General features: G+C 48.6%; 1 protein-coding gene across 3 annotated transcripts in view; it reads right to left on the reverse strand.

Moving 5' to 3' along the window:
* The window catches only part of LOC144768106 (tyrosine-protein phosphatase non-receptor type 6-like), an 848,841-nt gene that overhangs the window by 607,378 nt on the left and 216,800 nt on the right, over positions 1 to 24,663 (reverse strand). For all 3 annotated transcript variants that reach the window (XM_078651512.1, XM_078651513.1, XM_078651514.1), the window contains one exon: positions 7,045 to 7,225. In XM_078651512.1, coding sequence (XP_078507638.1) covers positions 7,045 to 7,225 — 181 coding nt within the window. The remainder of the gene's footprint in view (positions 1 to 7,044; positions 7,226 to 24,663) is intronic.

Genomic DNA, 24,663 nt, shown 5'->3' on the forward strand with positions numbered 1-24,663 from the left:
CCGGGCTTGGGTATCGCGACTATCGTAGCCGTGCGTTGGTCAGGGGGCAGTCGTCCCTTTTCCCGACACTCCTGGAACATATCAAGCAATGGTATGGATAACGTTTCGGACATACTTTTGTACCATTCTATCGGCACACCATTGGGGCCTAGTGCTTTCCCCGGGTGCAGTGCTGTTATGGCTATCTGTATTTCTTCCGCTGTCAGGTCGGATTCAAGCTCGTCTCGTTGGTCGGGGGTGAGAGTGCGGATCGGTACTCCTATGAGCGAGCTCTCCGCCATCTCCCGCGTGACCTCATACTCAGGGGTGTACACGTATTGGAAGTGGTCTGCCAGGAGTTCCACTATTGTTGCCGGGCTAGAATGCAACTCCCCATTAGGGTCTTTCAGCTGGAGTATGGCCCTATGACCTCCCCGCGCTTTCTCCAACCATGCCAGGAGCTTCCCTGCTTTGTCGCCCATGTCGTATACCCTACTCATAGTTGCTGACATATGTTCCCTTACTCTGTGGCGCAGAAAGTCGGTATGGCGCTGCTGGGCCAATCGGAGCGCGTGTTGTGTGTCCCCAGTTGGGTTCCCTTCGTGGTCCTGTGTTGCCTTGTCAAGTTGTCCCTCCAGACCTATCAGTTCCTGACGCCGTGTGCGCTTGTACTGCGCTATCACCGAGATCGCCTGCCCGCGGAGTACCGTCTTATAGGCCTCCCAGAGGACCGTAGGCGATTCCACTGAACCTACATTTTCGTCGAGATATGATCGCGTACTTCTCTTCAAGGCCTTGGCGATGCCAGGCTCTCCGAGGTACCCCGGGTAGATAGGGAAGATACGCCTACGGGTTCTTTCCGGACTGGAGAGAGTCAGTGTTAGCGGGGAGTGATCGGAGACCCCTCGCGGTCTAATCTGAGAGTCAGTGAAAGTGAGGAGACTCCCTTCCAATGTCATTAGATAATCAATCCGCGACAGGCTGTCGTGAACTGCCGAGTAATATGTGTATTGCCGGTCTACTGGGTGGAGTCGCCTCCATATGTCCACTAAGCCCTGTGCCTCCATGAAGTCCTGCAATTTGGAGTGTGCCTGTGTTTGTGTACGCGTTGGGTGTCTATCTAGGGAGTCTTGCGCCACTGCATTAAAATCCCCGCCCAGCACAAGGGCCCCCTCCGGAAGGTCTAATAGGAATCTACCTAGTTCCATGAAGGCTATAGTGTGTAGTGCCGGTGGGATGTATACTGATACTATGTTAAGTGGTTTTCCCTCCCATTGTCCATGTACCGCTGCGAATCGGCCCTGTGTGTCCATTGCAACTGATTGGAGTATAAACCTGGATGAGCGGTGAATCAGTATCCCGGTGCCCCGGGACCCCTTCGTGAACTCTGAGTGGGCCACCATGCTATAGCCCTTCCTGTCCAGGGCCTTTGTGGCCGTGCCTGTGAGGTGTGTTTCTTGCAGTAGGACCAGGTCGGGATTTAGTCTTTTTATACTTTGCAGAACCAGCCCTCGCTTAATCTTGTCGCCCAGACCTCTCACGTTCCAGGACATGAGGCTCAACAGCGATTCCCGCCCTACATCAGTGCCCTCCCCCATCGTGTTCGTGTATGCGGACTGAGAAATCATGCGCAAGGAGGACCAGGAGGTCCGTATAGTGACTCTGCGTGCAGCATCCTGACCTTAACATTCTGTGCCCATGCGCCCCTTCGTAGCAATTTTGACCCCGTGTAGAAATTAAGAACCATAACCCCATCCTACCCCCAACTCCCCCCCTCCCTGCCCCCCTGCTCAACGGACTTACAACTGCCCGCCCCCCCAACTCAGCAGAGTGCTTGAACCCAACCCATAACATAGTACTTGCTCGCTGGGGTGAAGGCTTCTCCGAGGTCGGCGGCCCCCTCCTTGGCCGCGGAGGCCCTCAGCCCAGTGTCCAGGGCGGCATTCTCGGGCCGCGGCAATTTCAGTTCAAATGTACAGTATCCGGGGATCACTGTTCTTCGTCATCGCCCCCCTCCTGAGTTTCTTGCAATGGCGAAAGTGGCTCCGCCTCGGCACCATTTGATTGCAGGCCTTGCTGTGATCCACCATTACGATTTTTGGTTTGTCTGTTGGAGCGACGGGGGAGGCCTGTCGTCCGCCAACCCTCCAGCCAATCCTGTGCCACCTCCCGGGTGTCAAAAAACCAAGTCTTATTGTCGGCTACTACCCGAAGTTTTGCTGGGAAGAGCATTGAATAAGGGATCTCTCTGGCTCTTAGTTCTTTTTTGACCTCGAAAAAAGTTCTCCTTCTCCTCGCAACCTCCGCCGTGTAGTCTGGAAAAAATGCTAGCGTGGCGTTCTGAATTTTAATGGGGGGTGAGGTTCTTGCCGCCTGTAATATGGCATCTCGGTCTCTAAAATTAAAGAGTCGTGCTATAATCGGCCTGGGGTTAGCACCCGTTTGTCGGCGCCCTCCAGGGACTCTGTGCGCCCTCTCCACTGTGAAAAAATTGGAGAGTCCCTTAGGTTGTAGGTGCTGTTTGATTAAGTTCTCCACATATAGGTCCATCGACCTCGTGTCTTCCGATTCTGGCACACCAATTATACGGATGTTGTTCCGTCTCGAGCGTCCTTCCTGGTCATCAAGCTTGTCTCTCAGCTCCCTATTCTCTTTCGAGAGACGATCCATATTAGTCTGTAGCTCCGACACATCTTCCACCAAGGCTTTTGTCACGATTTCCATCGTGTTCACTTTCTCCGTCATCTTGTGGAAGTCTGCCCGAATCAGCGTGATTTCGGCCGAGATTGACCCCACTGTGGCCTGCACCTGTGTGAGGGCCCGCATGACATCGTCCAGGGTAGCCTTCTTGCTCCCCGTCGCCTCCACTGTCTTGCCCACCTGTGTCCTGGCATCTGGCGGGGGTGTGGCGGGCTTCTCGTATGCGAAGCGGGCAAGGCGGGACTGCGTCGTGTTGTTCTTCGGCCCCTTTCCAGCCATTTTGTTCGTGGAGCCGTGCCCCTTACTCTCCTCCGGGGCAGCCCCTCTTCACACCAGTTTCCCGGACTCACACAGCGCGCAGTCCACTCTCGGTCGTGACCCTCAGGGCCCTGGTATGGCACCTCCGGCTCGCCTCCGGCCTTGTTACGTGGCGCCGTGGGGCCCCTCTGTTCAGCTATATGCGAGGCCGCTGGACTGCACTCTGCCCAACCTCGTGGTATCGACGGGTTGCGGGCCGCGGAGATGCCCCCTCAATAGCTGCTGCGCCGAGAGCGGTCTTGTTAATCCTCAGTCTTTTTCCCCTGCCGCTGTTGCAGTGTTTACCCCTCTCCCAGTCACCTCGGCCCCTGCCCGGGGGTAGTATTCCACTTAGTGTCTCAAAAGGGCCCCTGTGCCCGCTTGTGATTGTATTGCGCTCCTACACAGGGGGGGGGGTCTGTGAGCCGTGTAGCGCTGTACCAGGCGGGGCTCCGCTGTGCAACGACGGTATCTACGTGTCCTCAGCGCTGCCTGCGCCAGTTCTGTGTGCAGGCCTTTGTCTTTGCCCCCTGTCGCAGCTGCCGGGGAGAGGGCGTCACGCTTAGTTGTATAATGGCCCTCGTGTCCTCTCGTGCGTGCAGTATGCCGGAGCCGTGGGTCGCTGTTTCGGGTGGCTTGTTGTCGCGTAGCGACGGTACCTGCTTTCCCTCGGCGATGTCAGCACCAGATCTGTTGTGCATGGGGACCCGGCCGGGTCCCCAAGATGGCGGGCACCGTTTCAGGTTCTTCCCCTCCGCACGTCCGTGCCTGATTCCTCCGGTCGCCTGATCCGTCTTCCGCCACTCAGCGCGGGGGCCCCCGGGGTCCCGCTCGGGGCTTTTGATGCCTGGACAGTTCTGCAGGATGTCGGGGATTCTCCCTCTCCGTAGGTGTCGCGGGCGGGCGCTTCCGGCGGCCCTCCGCCCAGATCGGCTCACTTCCTGCCGGCTCTTCGTCCAGGCCAGTATCCGGCTCGGGATCCCCTCCGGGGCCTGCTCGGGGTCAGTGATATCTCGGCTCCCCGTTCACGGATTTTCTTTCCGCTTGGCCGTACCTCTGCCGCCCGGTCCTGGGCGTCAGTACCTTCCCGCTTGGGACATAATTGTCTCGGATATCTAGTCGGATTTCGTTGGAGGCCGCTTCAGCCGCGGAGCTCTCCCTCTAGGCAGCCACCATCATCGGCTGCTGGCCACGCCCCCCAGGCCTCTCTACTTTTACCAAGATCAGGGTTAGCAGTCAAATTGCCAGAGAAGTTGGCATAGATGTCCGTTATTTTCCCGGAAAAATACTTAGCAATGTTGTTGCAAGTTTCCACCGAGTCATTAGAGGGCACATTATCATTTGAGAGTACAGAGATCTCCTTAAAGATTTTAAAAGTTCCTTAGAGGAGTTCTCTGCCTCACCAATACGATTTTTGTAATGTACGGCTTTGGAGATCCGTATTGCTTTGTAATACTCCCTTTGCATTTTTTTATATTGTGCTTTAATCACAGGGCAGAAGTTGACATGCCATTCACGTTCCAACTTCTTGCAAGCAGATTTAGATAATTGAAGTTCAGGAGTATACCACAAAGTGGTTTTCCTCGCGTTTTTGGTGTTTCTCTCAGCGCGAATAGGGGCCGTTTTATCAAGTGCTCCTAGAATACGGTTTTGTAAATGACTGTAGGCAGTTTCACAGTCATTGCCTCCTAATGGTCCTCCTATTGTAAGTAGTTCGTTAAAAGTAGACTGCGAAAAACGTTTCCATTTCCGCCGCTGATACCGCTGCTCAGAGTCTTTTTTAGACTCAGCCTCTGATGTCTGGATCAGAAACGGAATAATGGAATGATCGGACCAGGGAACCGGAATCGGAGTGGAGGATTGTACTCCAGAGTGGTTTCCAAAGATGGGGTCTAAGAGGTGCCCTAGTCTGTGAGTGGGGTCCTGATTGATGAGATCTAATTGTAGGGAGCGGAGATTGGACCTAATGTCCCTCGCTTCCATATCCAAAGGATCATCAAAATGAGCATTCATATCACCAAGCACAAAAAATTGCTTTTTCCTAATCGCTTGGTGAGCAGTGACCTCCGTCAGACTGGAAATAAAATCGTACATCCTGCCAGGGGGTCTGTACACAAGAATGCCTGAGAGGGATGTTTGAGGTCCTATGCTGATAGTGAAGGCACCAGCTTCACAGTGATCAATAGTCAAGGGCACTAGGGAGCACTGCATAGGCGTTCTAGTGGCGATAGCAATCCCCCCTCCCCTGCCATCCTTCCTGTCCAATCTAGCAAGGGAATAGCCAGGGGGCATGGTCTCTATAATGTCGGGATCAGAAGAATCACCTAGCCACGTCTCGGTAAAGAACATAATGTCAAAATCCTCGTCCTCAAGTAGGTGGTAAATTTGAGTACTATGTTTACTGAGCGAGCGGCAGTTTACCAATCCTGCCTTAGTCTGCCTATTAGCAGGAGCCTTCCTAGATGGATTAGAGGGCTTAAATGAGCACAGAGGACAATCATGTAAGGATAGCGCCTCCATAGTGTGTTTGCAGTTTAGGGAGACCTCAGGGCGGAGAGCTAGCAGCTCCCTTCTATCATACCGTAGCATGAGAGGTGATGTGCGACCAGAGTCCATAGCCCCGCGCCCCGTCCTGTCGCGGACGGGCGCAGACGGGCTGGACTTTGGCTCGACTTCGGCTCGCTTCCGGCGCGCCCGCTGCACGCGTCCGCTGCGCGGTCGCGGTCCTCCACACATTTATGGGAGGGGTAGGGGCGACTAGAGCGCAGATCTTGCAGCCCTGAGCCCGGAAGTGTTGGGCTCCTCCTCCACCCTCCGCAACAAACGCCCAAGATGGACGCGGCGGACCGGGGCGGGAGTTAGACAGTCACAGTACCCAAAACAACTAATGTCAGATGCAGCAGTTTAGCAGGCTGAGGCAGTGCAAGGCGTGAAACGCTACGATACCGGTGAGAGGTGAGGAGCAGCGTGTGGAGTGGCCGCTTCTGCTGGTAGCAGGACGGTCACAGCGCATCTGCGGCGGAGCGGCCTAGTCAGTATCCGTGGGAGGGGGGGTCAGCTGGGAGGCGGGAGCGGGGTGGAGATCAGGGCAGGGAGGCACAAACAATAACAAACAAAATGGCGGCAATCCGATAATGCTACAGGACTGGGGTCCGATCGGCAGTGCCTCGAAAACAAATGGCAGTGGAGTCGGCACAATCAGGCAAAGGAAATCTGCAGGCAGCGCAACAGCACAAGTCAAAAAGTTGCAGTCTAGCGCTACGTTCAAATGTGCCTCCGCTAATATTATTTATTAATAGGCAGGCGGGGCAAACTCTCGCTGTCAAGTTAAATGAATAGTTATGCAGACAATCAATTTAGATGCAGCAGTTTAGCAGGCTGAGGCAGTGCAAGGCGTGAAACGCTACGATACCGGTGAGAGGTGAGGAGCAGCGTGTGGAGCGGCCGCTTCTGCTGGTAGCAGGACGGTCACCGACCGTCAGTTACCAGTTCGGCAGTTACCGACCGGTATTGGGCTACCTACATCGGGCCCTAAATATCTTTTTAATGTTTGCACGGTTTTCATGCAGAGCTGTGCAAACATTAGTACAACTGATCCTCTAAATGAAATATTCATGTCTCTGATCACCTGTTCGGTTCTCACCCAGGATCAACCTTACAGTCAAGTGTGGGAGTCAAAAGATGCTTGAGTTTTCCAGTAACCTGACTGGCTCGTGAAGAAAGGACAATCGAGACAGGAACAACCTCGGTCTCAATCCTCTAGTCCACTTCCAACTACTGCTGTTAATGGACTATCGCCCATTCCCACCCCAAGAGAACCGTCACGGATTCCCCCACAGAGGATTTCCCAAAGACAGAAGGTCAGATTGCAAACAGGACTGGGTGGATTCACCAAACTGATTTCATGGAATATAGATTTTAATGGTGTTGGGGTGGAATGCCACCGACCAGAAAAGTGGATCAATTAAAGACGATAAAGTTGATTATATCCCTGATTAAATACCTCTAAAAGTGTTCCTTTTAATCCAAAGAATGCCACCCCTCAATCTTTGATCTGTGACCTATTACCTCACAGAGGATCTTGATGTGGGTAACTTTTTTCTTGGAGTTCTTCATCTCATCCGTCAGGACCGAAATGACAAAGTCGCCCGGCTTGCTGAGGCTCTCTCGAACCAGGAAAGTCCACGACTCTCCCTTTTGCACCAGAAGTTCCTCTGCTTTTGTGCCAGAGATGGGCCCATGATACCACCTGGGAAGCAAAAAAAATGTGGTTATTGAATAAACAGGGCATATAGAAAGGGCCCACGTCCTGGCTTCATATGTCCTTGCACCCCCTTCAATCCCACCACCACAGCCTGTGAACGTAGCCAGGCTGCAACGAAGGAAAATACAAATGGTAAAAATAGACACTGCCTCTTGGCACACACATTAATATTTACAAGAACCTTTTAACTGTTTTAGGGAATATATTAGCCTACAGGTGTGCTCAAAATGTTTAAAATGACTTTCTATGTATGTGTGCATATATAAAAAATACAAATATATATTTACAGATATATTCACGTACTCAAACACAAACACATGCGCTGTTCATGGTTGCGCTTCATGGACGAGCCCAGCCATTTGTAACTGGGGTCCATTGTGTGCCCGCCACCCTTAAAAATAATTTTGAGACGTGCCATAGAGGACACAGACAATGGTTCTGGGGAGGGGGTGGGTCATATGTATTCCACCTCCGCACAAAGGGGCAGTGCATAATGACTTACAATAATCACTTACATTGTTATGTTTTCTAAGATGTTAATTAAAGGAGACTCACTGCATCTACGGGAACCCCATTAAGCAGAAAGTGGAGCATCTAAGCTGTTTCTGCAACGAGAAGCATCGCTATTCGATACTCCTTACTGGCACTACTTAATTTGTGCCGGTGGTTGTGGGTAGTGTGCAATGCAATTGATTTTTGGGGGACGAGACTTATTTTCATCCAACGTTGGATCACAGCAGGAGAAAGAAATTCAAAAACAGGAGAAAGAGAGGAAGGAACGGGAGGAAGAGAAAGATGAGAACAGTGACAAAGTGAGTAAGCAGATAAAGACACTGGAAGTGTAGGGCGGTGGAAGAAAGAAGCATGAGGTGGAATCAAGATTAGGCAGCTTAAGTGTTCGGCAGAGCCATTTGGCAGCAGAGGCGGAATGCTCCTAAGAAAGACTTTGGGCCCCTGCACATATTTGTTTATTGATGTATTTATTTACAAATTACTTTAAATTACCATGTGTGTTTCATTTTCTTATAAAAAAAAGAGTGTGTTAAAGATTTCTAAGGATTTTCAATAATTTTGAACGATTTGACAATTGTTTCATATAATTTAAAAATAAAAAAGTCGGATTGTATTTGGTACTATTAAATCAATTGGTTCTTCAATAAGTTCAATAGATTTCATTTTAATTTCAAAGTTCATAATATTTATACTGAATATCCTTCTTTACAAAACATATATACAATTCTTTTAACTCTCAATATTGACTGAATAGTAAATAGGTCAGTAATGATTTCAGATGAAAACCGGTTGCTAAAAAAGATTATTATAATCCACAGGGTTAACAAATGGAACTATTTCTAAATGTCTAATACTTTTTGTTACTTTGACATCTAAAAAGTACCTGGTGGTTTCCAAATTTCCAAGGTGCAACTCATTGTAAAGTGCCCTGATTCCAGCTATTACCAAAAAGCTTGCAAAGATTAACGAACTTGCTCCAAATCGCAAACACCTCATCTCTGAAACACCACCATATTTGTTAATTTTCATTTTATGAAATGTGCTCACTTTCAAATGAATATGTTTGCAAGGGTGGCGGCCACGTTACTATGCATGATTTGTAGATAATATTAGAATCCTATCTGAAATAATTATGGTGTAGCTTTGAACGTAATTGCCTTAACAGAAATGTTTGAATAGCTCTGTTTAAGGCATGTTGTGGAAGTTTTGCTTCCACTGCTCACATTTCTTCCTCCGGTGGTACGCGCCAACAAAACTTCTATCATTGCATGTAAAGAGAACAGTATTTTTATATTCCTCTCCTAAGGACTTTAACTTTAATTTAAAAAAAAAATTGTCATATCTTTTATTACTATCAGTAGAGATAATAGCAGTAGATGTAGAAAACTGCATATTTCACATCTGGGACAAATGCTGAATTTGTCCCAGATAGTATTCCAGAGATTTGTATGATTTTGGAAATATACATGAGATTTGTATGATTTTGGAAATATGCATAATAGTGCAGCATTTGGCAAGTTGGTTAAATAGTCTATAGTAATTTTTATATGGTATACTGCTTCCTCAACTTCACACGATAATTGTTTATTAAACTGTTGTCATTCAAAGATTGTGTCACATTCACCTTGTAATCCCACATATGAACCACTGGGAGAATTTCTCTAATCTGTGCACTGTACCATTGTGCATCCATACAAACATCGAATGACCCTCACCCACCGGTTTTATGGTCAATGTTTTATCTTTGTACAGTTTTTGTATGTTCTTCCATTCACTCCTTTGAATATTCAAAAACGTTTTGTTGGTGTCAAGTCAAGTCAAGTCGGAAATTTGTATAGGGCACTACTCACCCAGAGGGTCTCAAGGCGCTTAAGGGGGGGGGGGGTTCGCTACTGATCGAACAGCCATGTTTTGAGTTGTTTTCTGAAGGAGAGGTGGTTCTGTGTGAGACGGAGGTGGGTGGGGAGGGTGTTCCATGTCTTGGCCGCCAGGTAGGAGAAGGATTTTCCTCCCATGGTGGCCCTTCGGATGCGTGGAATCGTGGCGAGGGCTTGGTTGGACGATCGTAGTTGGCGGGTGGGGGTGTAAAAGGTCAGGCGAGTGTTGAGGTACTTGGGTCCTAGGTCATGGAGAGCTTTGTGTGCATGGGTGAGGAGATGGAACGTGATTCTCTTGTTGACGGGGAGCCAGTGCAGGTCTCTCAGGTGACCGGATATGTGGTTATGGCGAAGTATGTCTAGATGAGTCGAGCGTAGGCGTTCTGAATGCGTTAAAGTCTTTTCTGCAGTTTGGCTGTGGTTCCGGCATAGAGGGTATTTCCGTAGTCCAGTCGGATGGTAACGAGTGCTTGGGTGACTGTCTTTCTTGTTTCGGTCGGGATCCAACGGAAGATCTTTTGGAGCATGCGTAGGATGTTAAAACATGATGATGAGACGGCATTGACTTGTCTGGTCATCGAGAGGGAGGAGTCTAGGATGAATCCCAAGTTGCGAGCATGGTCCGTTGGTTTGGGTGCGATGCCCAGTGCCGGGGGCCACCATGAATCGTCCCAGGCAGAGGGGGATGATCCTAGAAGGAGGACTTCCGTCTTGTCAGAGTTCAGTTTTAGGTGGCTGTTCTTCATCCATTCGGCTACGTCTTTCATCCCTTCGTGTAGGTTGGTTTTGGCGGTGGTTGGGTCTTTGGTGAGCGAGAGGATCAGCTGGGTGTCGTCTGCGTAAGAGATGATGTTGAGGTTGTGTTGGCGTGCGATGGGTGCGAGGGGACTCATGTAGACATTGAAGAGAGTGGGGCTGAGTGATGATCCTTGTGGAACGCCGCATATGACTTCGGTGGCCTCTGATCTGAAAGGGGGAGGCGGACTCTCTGGGTTCTTCCGGCGAGGAACGAGATGATCCAATCCAATGCTTTGTCTTGTATCCCGACGTTCTTGAGGCGTTGTACAAGTGTGCGGTGGCAGACTGTGTTGAATGCTGCGGAGAGGTCCAGGAGGATGAGGGCCGCTGTTTCCCCGTTGTTGAGCAGTGTTCGGATGTTGTCTGTGGCTGCAATGAGGGCGGTCTCGGTGCTGTGGTTGGCTCGGAAGCCGGACTGTGAGGGGTCGAGGGAACTGTTAGACTCAAGGAATGCGGCGAGCTGACTGTTGACGGTCTTCTCTATGACTTTGGCGGGAAACGGGAGGAGCGAGATGGGGCGATAGTTCTTAAGTTTGGTGGGGTCAGCTGTGGGTTTTTTCAGGAGGGCGCTGAGCTCGGCATGTTTCCAGCTATCCGGGATGGTAGAGGTGTTGAAGGAGCAGTTGATGATGTCCCGGAGTTGGGGTGCTATGACGGAGTCGGCCTTGTTGAAGATGTGATGGGGGCTTGGGTCGGTTGGCGATTCGGAGTGGATGGAGTTCATCAAGCGGATGGTGTCATCGGTGCTGATCGGGGTCCAGGCTCGGAGGGTGGTGGTGGGGGGCTTTAGTTCAGTGGTGAGGGGAGTAGGCTGGTCTCCAAAGCTGTTATGTATGTCTGCGATCTTGTTGTGGAAGAACGAGGCTAGAGAGTCGCAGAGGTCTTGAGAGGGAGTGATGTCGTTGTTGACGGCGCTGGGATTGGTGAGTTTTTTGACAATCCTGAAGAGTTCCTTGCTGTTGTGAGCGCTGTTGTCCAGTCGATCCTTGAACGCTGATTTCTTGGTGGTGCGGATCAGCTGGTGGTGTTTGCGGGTGGCGTTTTTGAGGGTGGTCATGTTGTCAGTGGTTGGGTTTCTTCGCCAGGCTTTCTCGAGGGTGCGGCAATTCTTTTTGGAGTTCTTGAGGTCGTCGTTGAACCAGGGGGCTTTTTTGCTTCCTGGTTTGTAGGGACGGTTTTTCAAGGGTGCTAGTTCGTCGGCGCAGTGGGAGATCCACTGTGCGAGATTGATAGCTGCTTGATTTGGGTCCGTTGATATGGCGGGAGGGTTTTGGTTCAGAGATGTGGTGAGTTGGTTGGTGGTGATTTTGTTCCAGCTTCTGCCGGGAACTTGTTGCGGGTGGTGGTGGGTCGTGGTCTTTCTGAAGCTAAAGTGGACGCAGCTGTGGTCAGTCCAGTGGAGTCCCGTGACGTGATTAAAGGAGATGTGCTTGCTGGAGGAGAAGATTGGGTCGAGCGTGTGTACGGCGTAGTGGGTGGGGGTGTTCACCAATTGTTTGAGTCCGAGATTGGCGAGGTTATCTAGCAGGGTGGTGGTGGTGTTGTTGTCGTCGTTGTTTTCCAGGTGGAAGTTGAGGTCCCCTAGGAGAATGTAGTCATCGGAGGGGAGGGCGTGTGGGCTGACAAAGTAAGCAATGTCTTCGCTGAATTGTGTGCGGGGTCCTGGGGGTCTGTAGATGAGGGTGCCTCTGAGTGTGGTCTTGGGGTCGGTGTGTATCTGGAAGTGGAGGTGTTCGGTGGCTATGGGGGTGTCGTCAGAGTTAGTCGAGATGCGGATGGTGTTCTTGTGGACTATGGCGATGCCTCCTCCTGTTTGGTTGATGCGGTCCCTTCGGATGATCTTGTATCCGTCCGGGATGGCTATGGCGATGTCGCGTGCTGATGAGGCGTTCATCCAGGCTTCCGTGAGAAAGGCGACGTCCGGTGAAGTGGTGTCGAGTAGGTTCCATAGTTCAATGGCGTGTCTGTGGACCGAGCGGGTGTTGAGCAGGATGCACTGCAGGTGGTTGTTGTTGGAGCTCTGTTTGGCGTTTGTGGTTGTAGTGTGGGTCCTGATGCAGCAGAACTTGCAGGATTGGCAGGTGAAGGGTCCATGGGTACTTCCTGGGGCGGCCCGGTGACAGTCATGGGGGCGGCCGGTGTTGAGTGCGGTGAGGGTGGCGGCGTCGTACGTTCGGCGGGAGGGATGGGCTCTGCGGGGGCCAGGGGGTCTGGCACTGGGCGCGGTTCGGGCGTAGACGGGCTTACCTTTGGCGCGTCTTCGGCGCGCATAAGGCGCGCCCGCTGCGCGTATGCCGCTCTGACATAAGTGGATAATGGAGGGGGCAGAGCGAGGGAGGAGCAGCTGGGAGGCGGGAGCGGGGTGGCGAGTGGGAAGGGGATCTGTTGAAGATGCTGTAGGGAGCGGGGGGGCCGCAGGGGAGCAGCGGCAGGGAGCTGGGAGAGGGGAGAGGGGAGGAGATATGGGCTGGGTCAACAAAATGGCACCAAACAACAACAAAACAATGCAGGGCGAGATCGGGGGCACAGTCTGGCACAGATACTGGTTAAACAGTCTCAATATGATACGATATCACAGTCAGGCACAAATACGATACCACACGCTATCACAGGATGCAGGCGAGATCGGGGGCACAGAATACGATATTACAGGAAGCAGGCGAGGTCGGGGGCACAGACTGGCAGAGATAGATCTCAAAGCAGATGCGAGGACGGCCAGGAGCGGGTGGAGCGACCGGTTCTGACTGGGTCAGGACGGTCACAGCTCTTCACCGCTTGGGTCCTTCCTTATGATCCAGTGGGAGGGAGGAGCAGCTGGGAGGCGGGAGCGGGGTGGCTCGTGGGGAGGGGATCTGTTGAAGATGCTGTAGGGAGCGGGGGTGGGCCGCAGGGGAGCAGCGGCAGGGAGCGGGGAGGAGAGACGGGCTGGGTCAACAAAATGGCACCAAACAACAACAAAACAATGCAGGGCGAGATCGGGGGCACAGCCTGGCACAGATACTGGTTAAAGCAGTCTCAATATGATACAATATCACAGTCAGGCACAAATACGATACCACACGCTATCACAGGATGCAGGCGAGATTGGGGGCACAGAATACGATATTACAGGAAGCAGGCGAGGTCGGGGGCACAGATTGGCAGAGATAGATCTCAAAGCAGATGCGAGGACGGCCAGGAGCGGGTGGAGCGACCGGTTCTGACTGGGTCAGGACGGTGTAAAATAAAATATATTAATCTCTTTGTGATATTTATTAAAGATTCAAATATATCCGACACTGAATTTGATTTAAAACAATTAAAAGTATTCTTTGGTCTCAGTTTCTGTGTAGTAACTTTCATTCCATTAAAATCTTTATTTAATGCGCCAATTAACCATGCAGTCAAATCATCTAATGTTCTATTTCACAGACATTACTAAACCCACAAAAGCATTGTTGTTTACAAAGCAGTCTGCATTACTACTAGAATATGATAACATACATACTGCTAGGTTTTGTTATACTATACCATTGAGGCAAAAGAGCCAAGACGGCAAGCGCCCAAAATATGACCAGGATTTAATATTCATATTTGTAACTACTTATATAGCACAGACCATACATTGATCTTGGTGCTTCAACAAAAGGTTGTATTAATCCCTCACTGCTTTGATAGACCTAAGAATGGTGAAAGTCTCAATTAGCCATACTCAATACTTGAAGAATTGCTGTTCAGGATAACACACAGATATCTGTAGCAGGTGCATTTTACTACTCTTTTAATCATTCATGTATTTGGAGTCCCCGTAGCTCGAGTGGTTTGCACGGGGCTTGCTGATGCCAGTCCCTGGTGCTAGCAGTTGGATGTTCTGTACAGCGGGTCACGTGATGAAAACAGATTTCTGTGAGCTGTTTCAAAACATCAACATGATTGATAGAGCGTCACGATATTCTGAAGTTTGTAGGGACGCATTATAATCACAGCTAGTCTGCACCCACATGTATTCTGAGTTAGACTAAAATTAATCATTAGAGAATGTGACATAATAATAAAAATTGTATGTGTAATGTTAGAAAATTAGTTTGTGTTAATAGAAAGGATAAACCAACTTTTAAATGTAATTGCCTATTGCAAGTGCTTCATGAATCAGTTGATATGTAATGTAATGTAATGTAATGTATTAGATTTAACTGTGAACCATAAAAGTCTGCACGTGTAGAGATGCCTAAATGTGCCTTAAAGTATAGAAATGTAATGCTTATTAATGTGTATTCTATGGAGTGTAAAGGCCTAAAATGAGTATTTAAGTTTTGCAATGGAAAGGCCTCTTTGTGGTTTCTTATGTTAGCTGAATCGAGTAGGCCTGACATTTTTTTTTCCTTGGGAAGGCTCTCAGTTGAAGCAGTCAGCAGATTTGCGCGCACAAGGTTGATTTGTTCACATGCTTTCTGTTGCAGGTGCAAGGACATCTTTCTCGTTAGTTAGACTGATGCTCTTTGTTTTAGGAGTTAGGTATGGAGGAGACATGTTACAATGTTACACTGGAATTTGATAATTGGAAGCTCGCTGGAGAAGTCTGAGACCTAAGAACAACTCAACCATTCTTGGACGAAGCACAAGTTGGGAAAAATCACCTGCCGAAGATGTCCATCCCAAGGAGGTGGTTTGGGGCGTGTTCTTTGAGTTGACTGTTTTGTATTAGGGACAGAACCCCGAGGGAGGAGAGGCAGGCGAAGTAGAGAGGGCAGATGAGAGCAGAGAGCCGTTAGAGGGTAAGAGAAGGGATCGATTCTTAGAATGAGTTTTAGTTTTGGCTTCTGACCCTTTCCAACATGAGTGTACTTCTTAGGAAGCCTTCACGAGCTGACATCTTTTTCTGGATCTTGCCTGGGAGATGCTAAGTAGGGATGTCACCTTAGTGGTAGTGTAGGGATAGACTTAACTGATTAATTTTCCTTTTGTAACTGATGAAGACAAACTTGGTTATCGGAGAAGTTGTTGCTAATTTATTTTTTGTTGAATTGCTTATTCTTTTCACATTGCTCAGAATTAGGTTGATTCGTAGAATGAATTATGTACTAGTGCCCATGTATTTCTTTAACCTCGTCATGAGGTGCATGTATGTCCAGTTATTTTTGGCTTTGTAATTAATCTTTAAATTTGAATTCCAGAGTCAGTGGTCTTTTCCGAGTCTAAATTGATTAGTTCACATTGATGGTAGTGAAAATATTGGCTTTCTTCCCTCTACACTTCCAGCAGATCAAAAGGTCCTGATGGTAAGATAAGATAAGAATCCGGCGCTACCAGTTGGTAGCAGAGTAGGATGGTTATCTCTGGAGTGAGGGGAGATTTAGAGGAGGGTAGTCATTGAGTCCACATAGCCGTAGGAGCCCACGGTAATGGTTATTCGGCGGATCGCGAGCGGAGGACGATGGATGAAAATCGACGGAGAGTGACGGTCTGCGGAAGCAGCAGTCCGTGGGAGAGTTAGTATGAACAGGGTTGTGTGTCTGTTAGATTGCTGTGTTGTTTGATTGTGTGATGTCTTGCGGCATTGGTATGAGAGTCGAGTGATTGTGGTTTCGGGCCGAACGCGTGCAGTCCATTAGATTTGATTTGATATCCCGGGATAAGAGATTGTGGTGTAGAAGACACCCAGAGTTGAAATTGTCTGACCAGAGATTATGGGAGTCATGAGACGTTGTTGACTGACCCACTGGTGATAGGGAAACTTGTGTGTGAGTGCATGAGTAACCAACACAGGTCGTGGGCTACTGTATGTGTACTATTGAGTGAGTGGATCCTATCGATTAAGTACATGACTGTCCAACCGTTCGTGGGCAGATAGTCTGAGGCAGCTGTCCGGTCGTTTCGCGGACAGACGGTTGCTAGAGTTGAGGTCGACAATTGTGAGAGAATGTCCGGTCGTTTGGTGGACAGACAGTCAGAGAAGTGACTGTTCAGTCGTTTCACGGACAAACAGTTATTTTAGAGTATGAAAGAGACGTGTGTGTCTTCAAGAGTCGAATTGTAAAGGAGGGGAACTGCTGCAAGCGGAGGAAGAGTGGCGTCACAAAGTGCCGCGCTGCGATAGGTCGGTTAGTGTGAAGCCGCGCTGGGATTGGTGGATTGTCATCAGGAAGTAGAGTGAATAGGAGTGAAAAGAAAACATTGTTTTCGTTATGAACTGTTTTAAAGTTTTACGAGATATGTGCTGGGGAGATAGACGGGTGGTTACTAGAGGGGGAGAAGAGGCTCCACCCGAGGATCCCCCCAGACCATTACATGGCTAAGAATGTGGGATTGCACACTATACTTTGGCTTGAAAATTGGCATAAAATGACTGAAGGAAAGGAGGAATTGACTTTTCCCTGTTATGGTACTTTCAGGTTGGAAGTGTTGTACCAATTGAAAACAGTGATGTATTCCTTACGTTTATTACCCAGACCAACAAAGTTTGAGGCGCTACATGCATGGATCAGAGCAGCTCATTTTTATTTATTTTTTGCAGAGTTTTATATAGCGCGAACTAGACCCGAACCGAATCAGGTATCAGAGCGCTTTACATATTTTTCCAGTTGTTACATTTTTTTTTTTTTTTAAGTTTTCCTGTTACTTTCATTTTTTAGGCACGGGGAGATTAAGTGATTTGCCCAGAATCACAGGAGGGTTTGGCGTCGTTACCGAGACTCGAACCCAGATCCCCAGGTCCGAGGTCGAGCGCCCTAGCCGTTAGGCCAACTCCTCTCCCCAAAGCTCATGACAGGAAGGGAGAACGAAGTCAGGAAAGGGTGAAATAATTGATTAGGGCATTTCAAGATGCGCAGTGGGATGTGTTGGAAAAGAGATAATGAGTAGAAACCATAGAGGGGGATAGGCTATTCCCGTAGATCGTGAAGGTGGGAGACACCCACAAGAAGCAAAGAGTCAAAGGCGATTATAGTGACACAGATGACAGCTTGTTGGAAAGGCTACTAGCAGAAAGGCCACCTCCATACAATCCAGATTCAGTAGAAGGAAAGACAGGGACCGCAGAGGGAATTGGGGGGATCGCAGATTCAACCTAGTGCGACTGTGGTTGGGAAAATCTCCACAGGAACAGAAGGGATGGGAACCCCGCAGGTACAGAAACTCATGGAGTTGTAGGTGACGCGAAGCTGCCAGATGCTCTCACAGTACCGGTTACCATTGGCCCCATAGTGTCAGTATATGATCCAGAGCAAGTGAGACATGAGAGTTTGGCACAGTCAGTTACAGGAAAAGGAACGGGCTCTGGAGGGAATGGCAGAGTGATTGGAATAGCACACCTAAAGAGACCCATAGAATCAAGTACGCCACTGCCAGCCACTGCAGGCTCGTCAAGAGGACGGGTAGATGTAAGGACGGTAAGACCAAGATCCTTGGCCGATTCAAGATCCGACCTCAGGGTGTGGGAACCACCAGTGAGGAATCAGAATGACGGAGTGACAGGAGGATGAGATTGAGGGTAGTGCGGAAGTCCGCCAGCCTTAGGGAATGTAGCAGAAGAGTACAGATGTGGAAACCAGACAGTGAGAATGGGGAATCGAGCAGAATGTCTAGTCGAGGGACTTTGAAAGTGGCTATAAGTGTAAAAATGTTGGATGTAGCGAGGTTGAAAGCTGAGGTAGATGAGATAATTAATGGAAATTTGCCTTTGGAAAGAGTGGAACTGTACGAACCTGACGAGTTGCTGTTTGTAGTGAAAGATGTGACTCGCAATGCAAGATCGGCACATGAGAAATTAACAGACTTGCGAAAAGATATGAGGTAGATCTGTACAAAACAAAGATGTTGCAGGGAAGTCACAGGTTGCAGCAGAGTGACCAAGAACTGAAACAGAAAAGGGTCATAGGTTTAGAGCACATATTCAAGAGTTGATCATAGGGATACGCGCACGGAGCATGCTTGATAAGTGGGAGGAAATATGTTCCAAGAAGAAGAGCACTAAGAGACGCCACCTCCGGGAGGGGGAATGGTAGGAGTGGAGAATTACCCTTTGTGAGAGGTATCCAATGGAGGGTATGTGCATGTACCTTGGAGTAGAGGTTATTTGGCAGCATTTACAAATGAATTTCCCTAGCTGAGGGAGAAGCCTGTCAGGTGGTACAAACAGGTTGATCGGTTTGTTAAAATCTCCAAAGTGTTGTGGATTGACCTGAACACATTCTTTGACATTGTAGTACCGGCCGACTTGTGGGCTGCTTGTAAGGTTGCGGATGATTGGCCTTCCTCTGAACCAGATAGGGATCCCGTTACGAATGGTCCTTCACCTATTGTCATGAGAAAGTTTGAGCAGGAAATAACATGGCTGAAGTCTAAGATATCACCACGGGATATTGATTGGGTTAAGATAGATCAAAATATTCAGGAACCGAAGAAAACCGTGCATGAGTATTATGAGAGGCTCTTACAGGCCTTTAAGCAGTACAGTGGGCTAGACACCTTAGACCCCAAAGATATGGGACTATTTGTTTCCAAATTTGTCTTGGGTTTGAGACCAGAAATTAGTTTCATGATTCAGCATCATCTGATCTGCTGGCAGAACAAGTCAGTGGACGAAATATTGCGATATAACAGGTACTACAGTGATAAGGTAGACTCGAAAAACACAGGAAGCTTAAGGACAAGTTGATGTTGGTTCAAATGCAAACTGTTCATAGGGAACTCCAGGCAGAGGCGAGTGGAGGGACGCTAGGCAAGAGACAGGGGAACTATCAGGGAGAAGCTCAAAACGTGCAGGGCCAAGGAAAGGGAAAACCTGTAGACCCCAAGACAGGGGAGGATGTGGCGCCACTGAAAAAGACCAACGCATGTCACCTTTGTCACAAAATCGGGCATTGGAAACGCAAGTGTAGGTGGAACCCAGCTAATCAGGTCCAGCAAGAAGAGGAGATGGTGCAGGTGCCTGAGGTCTTGAAATTGGTGACGAAACCCAGGTCCATGCAAGGGGGGACATTGGAACCGCAGGTGCAAGTTACACAACCTCTGAGAATTCCGCAGGGACTTAGGAAGTTCCAGCAGATGCCCCTTTTTGAGAGTTTTGAGGAGTACAGCTCAGACCAGTTGAAATGAGGGTGCCTGAGGGGGGAGGAAGACTGCACTCTTGGGGCAGTTTTAGAGGTAGACCAGAGGGGACCGTTTGTAGAGGCGGATGTTGACGGTCATCCTACCACTTATTGGTTGATACTGGTTCTACTGTAAGAACTGCAGTAGTTCCCAACCTAAACCTCTCTGGACAATCAATCAAAGTTGTAGGAGTGGCAAATAAGAAAATGACAAACCCATTGACTGAGCCGGTTCCTGTGAGGATAGGGACCTTTTGAGATCAACACCAGTTCGTGGTGTGCGACTCAAGTCCAGTCTGCCTGTTGGTACAATTGAGCATAAACAAGATGTCTCGTCCTATCTATTGCACCCCTAAGGGAGTGGAATTGCAGACCAATGATGATGATGCCACATTTAAAGTTGCAAATCAGCATTTGTGCATAGAGATGTATCCTCTGCTGATGGTGGACGAGCTTCCACTTGATTTGAGAGACTCTGTCTCAGTGGATGTGTGGGATTTTACAGGAGAAGAAATTGGACTGATCAAGGGTGTTGAGCCAGTTAAGATCCAGGTCAAGCAAAATGTTGAGTTCCCAAGAACACCCCAGTACAATTGGTCACATGAGACAATCGCCGGGATTAAACCTGTAATCGAGTCCATGATCAAGCAAGGAATTCTGAAGGAGATAATGGGCAATCCATGTAATTCACCAATTATGGGATTACAGAAACCGAGTGGGAAATTCAGAATCGTACAAGACCTGTGAAAGGTCAACACGATTGTCGTTCCATGTTGTCCAGTGGTACCGAATCCTTAAGTGATACTATTTCAGATTCCATGCAAGGCAGGGTGGTTAATGGTAATTGATTTGTGTCAAGCATTCTTTTCGATACCTCTTCATGATGAAAGCCAATTTTTATTTGATTTCTGGCTGGAAGACCGTGTGTTAACGTGGTGTCGTGTCCCTCAAGGGTATACAGAGAGTCCATTGATCTTTAATCAGATCTTTTTTGGTGTTGCGGCAGAACTCTGTTCTCGTGCAATACATCGACGACCTCCTGGTCGAGTCAGAGACGGAGGACGCTTGCAGAATCGACACCATCGCCTTACTGAACCATTTGGTAGAGAATGGACACAAGGTTTCCCCAAATAGGTTGCAGTACTGTTTGAGTGAAGTATAGTACTTGGGACATCGAATAGAAAAAGGCAAGAGGAAGGTGTCACCAGATCGAATTGAAGCCATCATGAATATGGCTGTACCTACCACTCAGAGGGAGGACAGAATGTTTTTAGGGATGGTTGACTATTGTCGCCAATGGGTTCCTAGTTTGTCCTTGAAGGCAAAGCCTTAGCAGAGACTGACGCACAAGGATGTGACTGATCCGGTACCATGGGATAACAACTGTTTGATGGCTTTCTTAGACCCGAGAGAGAGCTTGTGTCATGCTCCAGGAATGCCTGATTACAACAAGCCTTTTTCATTCTTCTGTTGTGAGCGAGAAGGTTGCGCATTATCAGTTCTGACTCAGAATCATGGAGGTGTCCTTAGACCAGTTGCCTATTTCTTAGCTACATTAGATTCAGTAGCTTCAGCATTGCTCGGATGTCTCAAATCCATTGCTGCAACTGGTGTCAACATCGAGAGGTGTGAAAGCATTGTTATGGGTCATCTTTTGATTGTGTATGTTCCGCATTCTTTTGAATTGTTGATGACAAGGACTAAGACCCAGCACCTGACGAACAACAGACTCACACGCTACGAACAAGTCATACTTGCTGCGGAGAATGTAACTCAGAGAAGGTGTTCTGTTTTAAATCCAGCTACATTGATGCCTTTGCCAAATATAAATGATGAAGATTGTGAAGACCATGACTGTCTCAATGTGACTGAACTTTGCACCAAACCGAGACCTAACATTGTTGATGAATCTCTGCCTGACCCTGATGAAATTTTCTTTGTAGATGGTTCATGATTAAGAGACAATGTTGGTTAGTTGAGAGCAGTGTTTGCTATATGTACCATCACAGGAGTGGTTGAAGCTGCTTGTTTAGAAGGGGTATACTCTGCACAAGTGGCCGAAATCATTGCTTTGACTTGCGCCTGTTTGGCGGCTGATCAGATTCGAATCACCATCTACACCGATAGCCAGTATGGGTTCGGTCTGGTTCATGATTTCGGACAGCTATGGTCTCAGAGCGGTTATAAGACATCATCTGGTTCTCCCATCAGGAATGGACAATATCTTAGACTACTGTTGGAAGCATTACAACGTCCTAAGGAAATTGCAGTTGTGACATGTACAGCACATGGAAGGGGAACAGATTTTGTTTCTCTCTGCAATAAGTATGCTGATGAAGTTGCACATTTCTGTGCTGAACAAGGGTGTATATTTACTGGAGAATACACAGGAGAGAGCAAGAGAGAACCAAACTCAACACGATGTTAGTCATGGTAGACACTTGGGGTGCGCTCAAGCGCCAGCAGGGCGAAGTTTCAGAGCAAGAGAAGGAGCTATTGATTAAATCAGGAGGTGAGAAGGGGGATGTTGACATTTGGGTCTCAAGTGATGGCCGAGCAGTGTTACCGGATAACTTCTCAAGTCTGATGGCGAGGCAGATTCATGGTTCTGTACATCTTGGAAGGGATGCGATAGTGCGAGTGCTCAGACAGACGTGGTAAAATCCACAATTTCGTGGAGTTGCTGAAGCTGTGTGTCCGAGGTGTGTTACTTGCCAACAAATGAATGCTGGAAAGAAAACGGTGGTTATGCTGAGTCATATTGGGAGGTCGGGGGGACCCTTCAATAGGATGCAGTTGGATTTTATTGAAATGCCGAAGTGCAATGGATTGAGGTACATTCTAGTGGTGGTGTGTGTGTTTTGACGATGGGTGGAAGCTTATCCAACACGAAGGTGTGACACCCTCACTGTAGCAAAACTGTTATTGAGAGAGCTGATTCCTAGGTTCGGTTTTCCAACCTCTTTGGAGTCGGACAGAGGAACACACTTCCACAGCGAGATCATGAAGTTACTTTGCACTGCTTTAAGCGTTGATCAGAGACTACATTGTTGCTATCGACCAGAGGCTTCTGGGATAGTGGAGCAGATTAATAGAACCTTGAAAGCAAAGATGGCGAAAGTATGTTCGTCTACATCTCTGAAATGGCCTGATGTATTGACTATGGCGCTGATGAGTGTTCGGAGTGTCCCAGATAGAAGAACTGGTCTTTCCCCACATGTGATCCTAATGGGGAGGGCAATGCGGTTGCCAGCGATACCAGCCACAGCTTTGATAAACATTACTGATGACTTAGTCCTTGACTGCTGCAAAGGATTGGCTGATGTGGTCCGTTCTATGTCTCAGCAGGTGCAGGCTGCAGCTGTTTCCGCTTCAAATGATCTTTGCCACGACCTGTGTCCAGGGGATTGGGTGCTTGTCCCGAAGCACGTGAGGAAAAGCTGCCTGGAAGCTCGGTGGCGAGGCCCTTACCAGATGATACTGGTAACGAACACAGCAGTGAAGTGTGGAAGATTGCCAAACTGGGTGCACCCTTCTCACACTCGCAGAGTTTCAGCACCCTTGGAAGAAGCAGCACCTCACCCGAATGGAAATCCAGCTGTTGCGGCAGGACCACAAGAGAGGACGAGCCAAGCTCTAAGGGTGGCTGACAAAGCTAAATGTTCACCAGGCTGAGCTGAGGGGGGGGGGGGTTGCGCTATCCAGAACCCGGAAATTGACTGAGGAAGAAAGCCAGTCAGGGAGTGATCCAGAGTCAGACTCAGCAGGAAGAAGTGGTGTGCAGAGTGACCAAGAGGGGCTAAAAGCACAGAAGAAGGCGTGGCCCGGGAGGCAGAGAAGGCTGAATCTGCAACTGGCTCCCGAGAGAGATCTTGCCCCTGTGTCTGAGGTCTCTGAATCAAAGGAGAGCGACGAAGAGCAGAATCAAAGCCTGAAGAGGTCCCGAAGGCCAAGGGTGCCTTGTCAGAGATACGCTGCCCCGGAGTGGACTTAAGCAGTAACTGATGCCGGGAGTATTGAGTTCCGGAAGGCTGAGGTCAGTGAGTTTGGTCAGCAGGAATCCGCTACTGAATATCAGGGTGGTATTGCTGGTGCCCAGTCTTGAAATCGAAGGGAAGCTGACTATCACAGTTCCAAATCCTCCAGTCTTGAGCTAGGTGCGACTCCTGATTCTACACAGGCTAGTTTTCCCGACATTTGGATTTGAAGCATCAACTCATGTACTGGTAACTGTTCATCTTGAAATTTTGCAACATGTTTTAGCTGAAATAGGATCTGAACTCATCGTAGAGTGTCAATGAACTGTGTTTTGTAAATAAGTGTTTAAAGAAGATAACCTAGGCCCGAGTGGAAGAAGAACAATTGGGGACTTTCCGTAGAAGAAGAAAGAGGGTTAAGGAAGTCTTCTGTGAACTGTGTAAATAAGGAAGAAAACAAGTTACTTACCTGTAACTTTGGTTCCCCAGTATTGGTAACTTTCATAGATTCCCATGCTTTTGTATCATTCCCCGTCGTCGGAATGGGAGTCTCGGTAACAAAATAACATAGCAGTAGGTACAAAAGAGAAAGAAAAAGGCCTAGGCCTCATTCTCTTTTGTAGCATATCCTCCTCTTTTTGGAAAAGAGACCAAACTAAGCATCAGCCAATCAGAAGAGCCTCACCCCATAGAACCCTCCTGAAGGAACCTCAGAGCCTCAGATTTTTGTAGCCGTTGTGTAACAGTCATCATATCTGCTGAAGGCTGAGCTTTCCTCGGGGAGGTGGGTGGGCGCATGGGAATCTATGAAAGTTACCAATACTGGGGAACCAAAGTTACAGGTAAGTAACTTGTTTTCTTGCCCCACTATTGGAACTTTCATAGATTTCCATGCTTTTGTATCAGAGTAGCAAGCAGTCAGCAATAAACACATTTTGTGGTATAAATATACATTGCAATAGCCATCATTACATGAAGATACAAAATGTGCAGAAAAAAGGAAGGTGGGATAGAAAGGAAAGCTCACCAATTAGTGGAAGAGGCTCCACAGGACTGCCTGGCCCACAGCTGTGTCCTCCTGTGTCAAGGATTCCAAGCAGTAATGCTTTGTAAAGGTGTGCACGCTGCTCCAAGTCGCAGCCCTGCAAATGTCTCTGATGCGCACTCCTGCAAAGAGAGCTGTTGAAGAA

This window comes from Lissotriton helveticus, chromosome 7 (genome assembly GCF_964261635.1).
Source record: "Lissotriton helveticus chromosome 7, aLisHel1.1, whole genome shotgun sequence".
In the NCBI taxonomy this organism is placed as follows: Eukaryota; Metazoa; Chordata; class Amphibia; order Caudata; family Salamandridae; genus Lissotriton; species Lissotriton helveticus.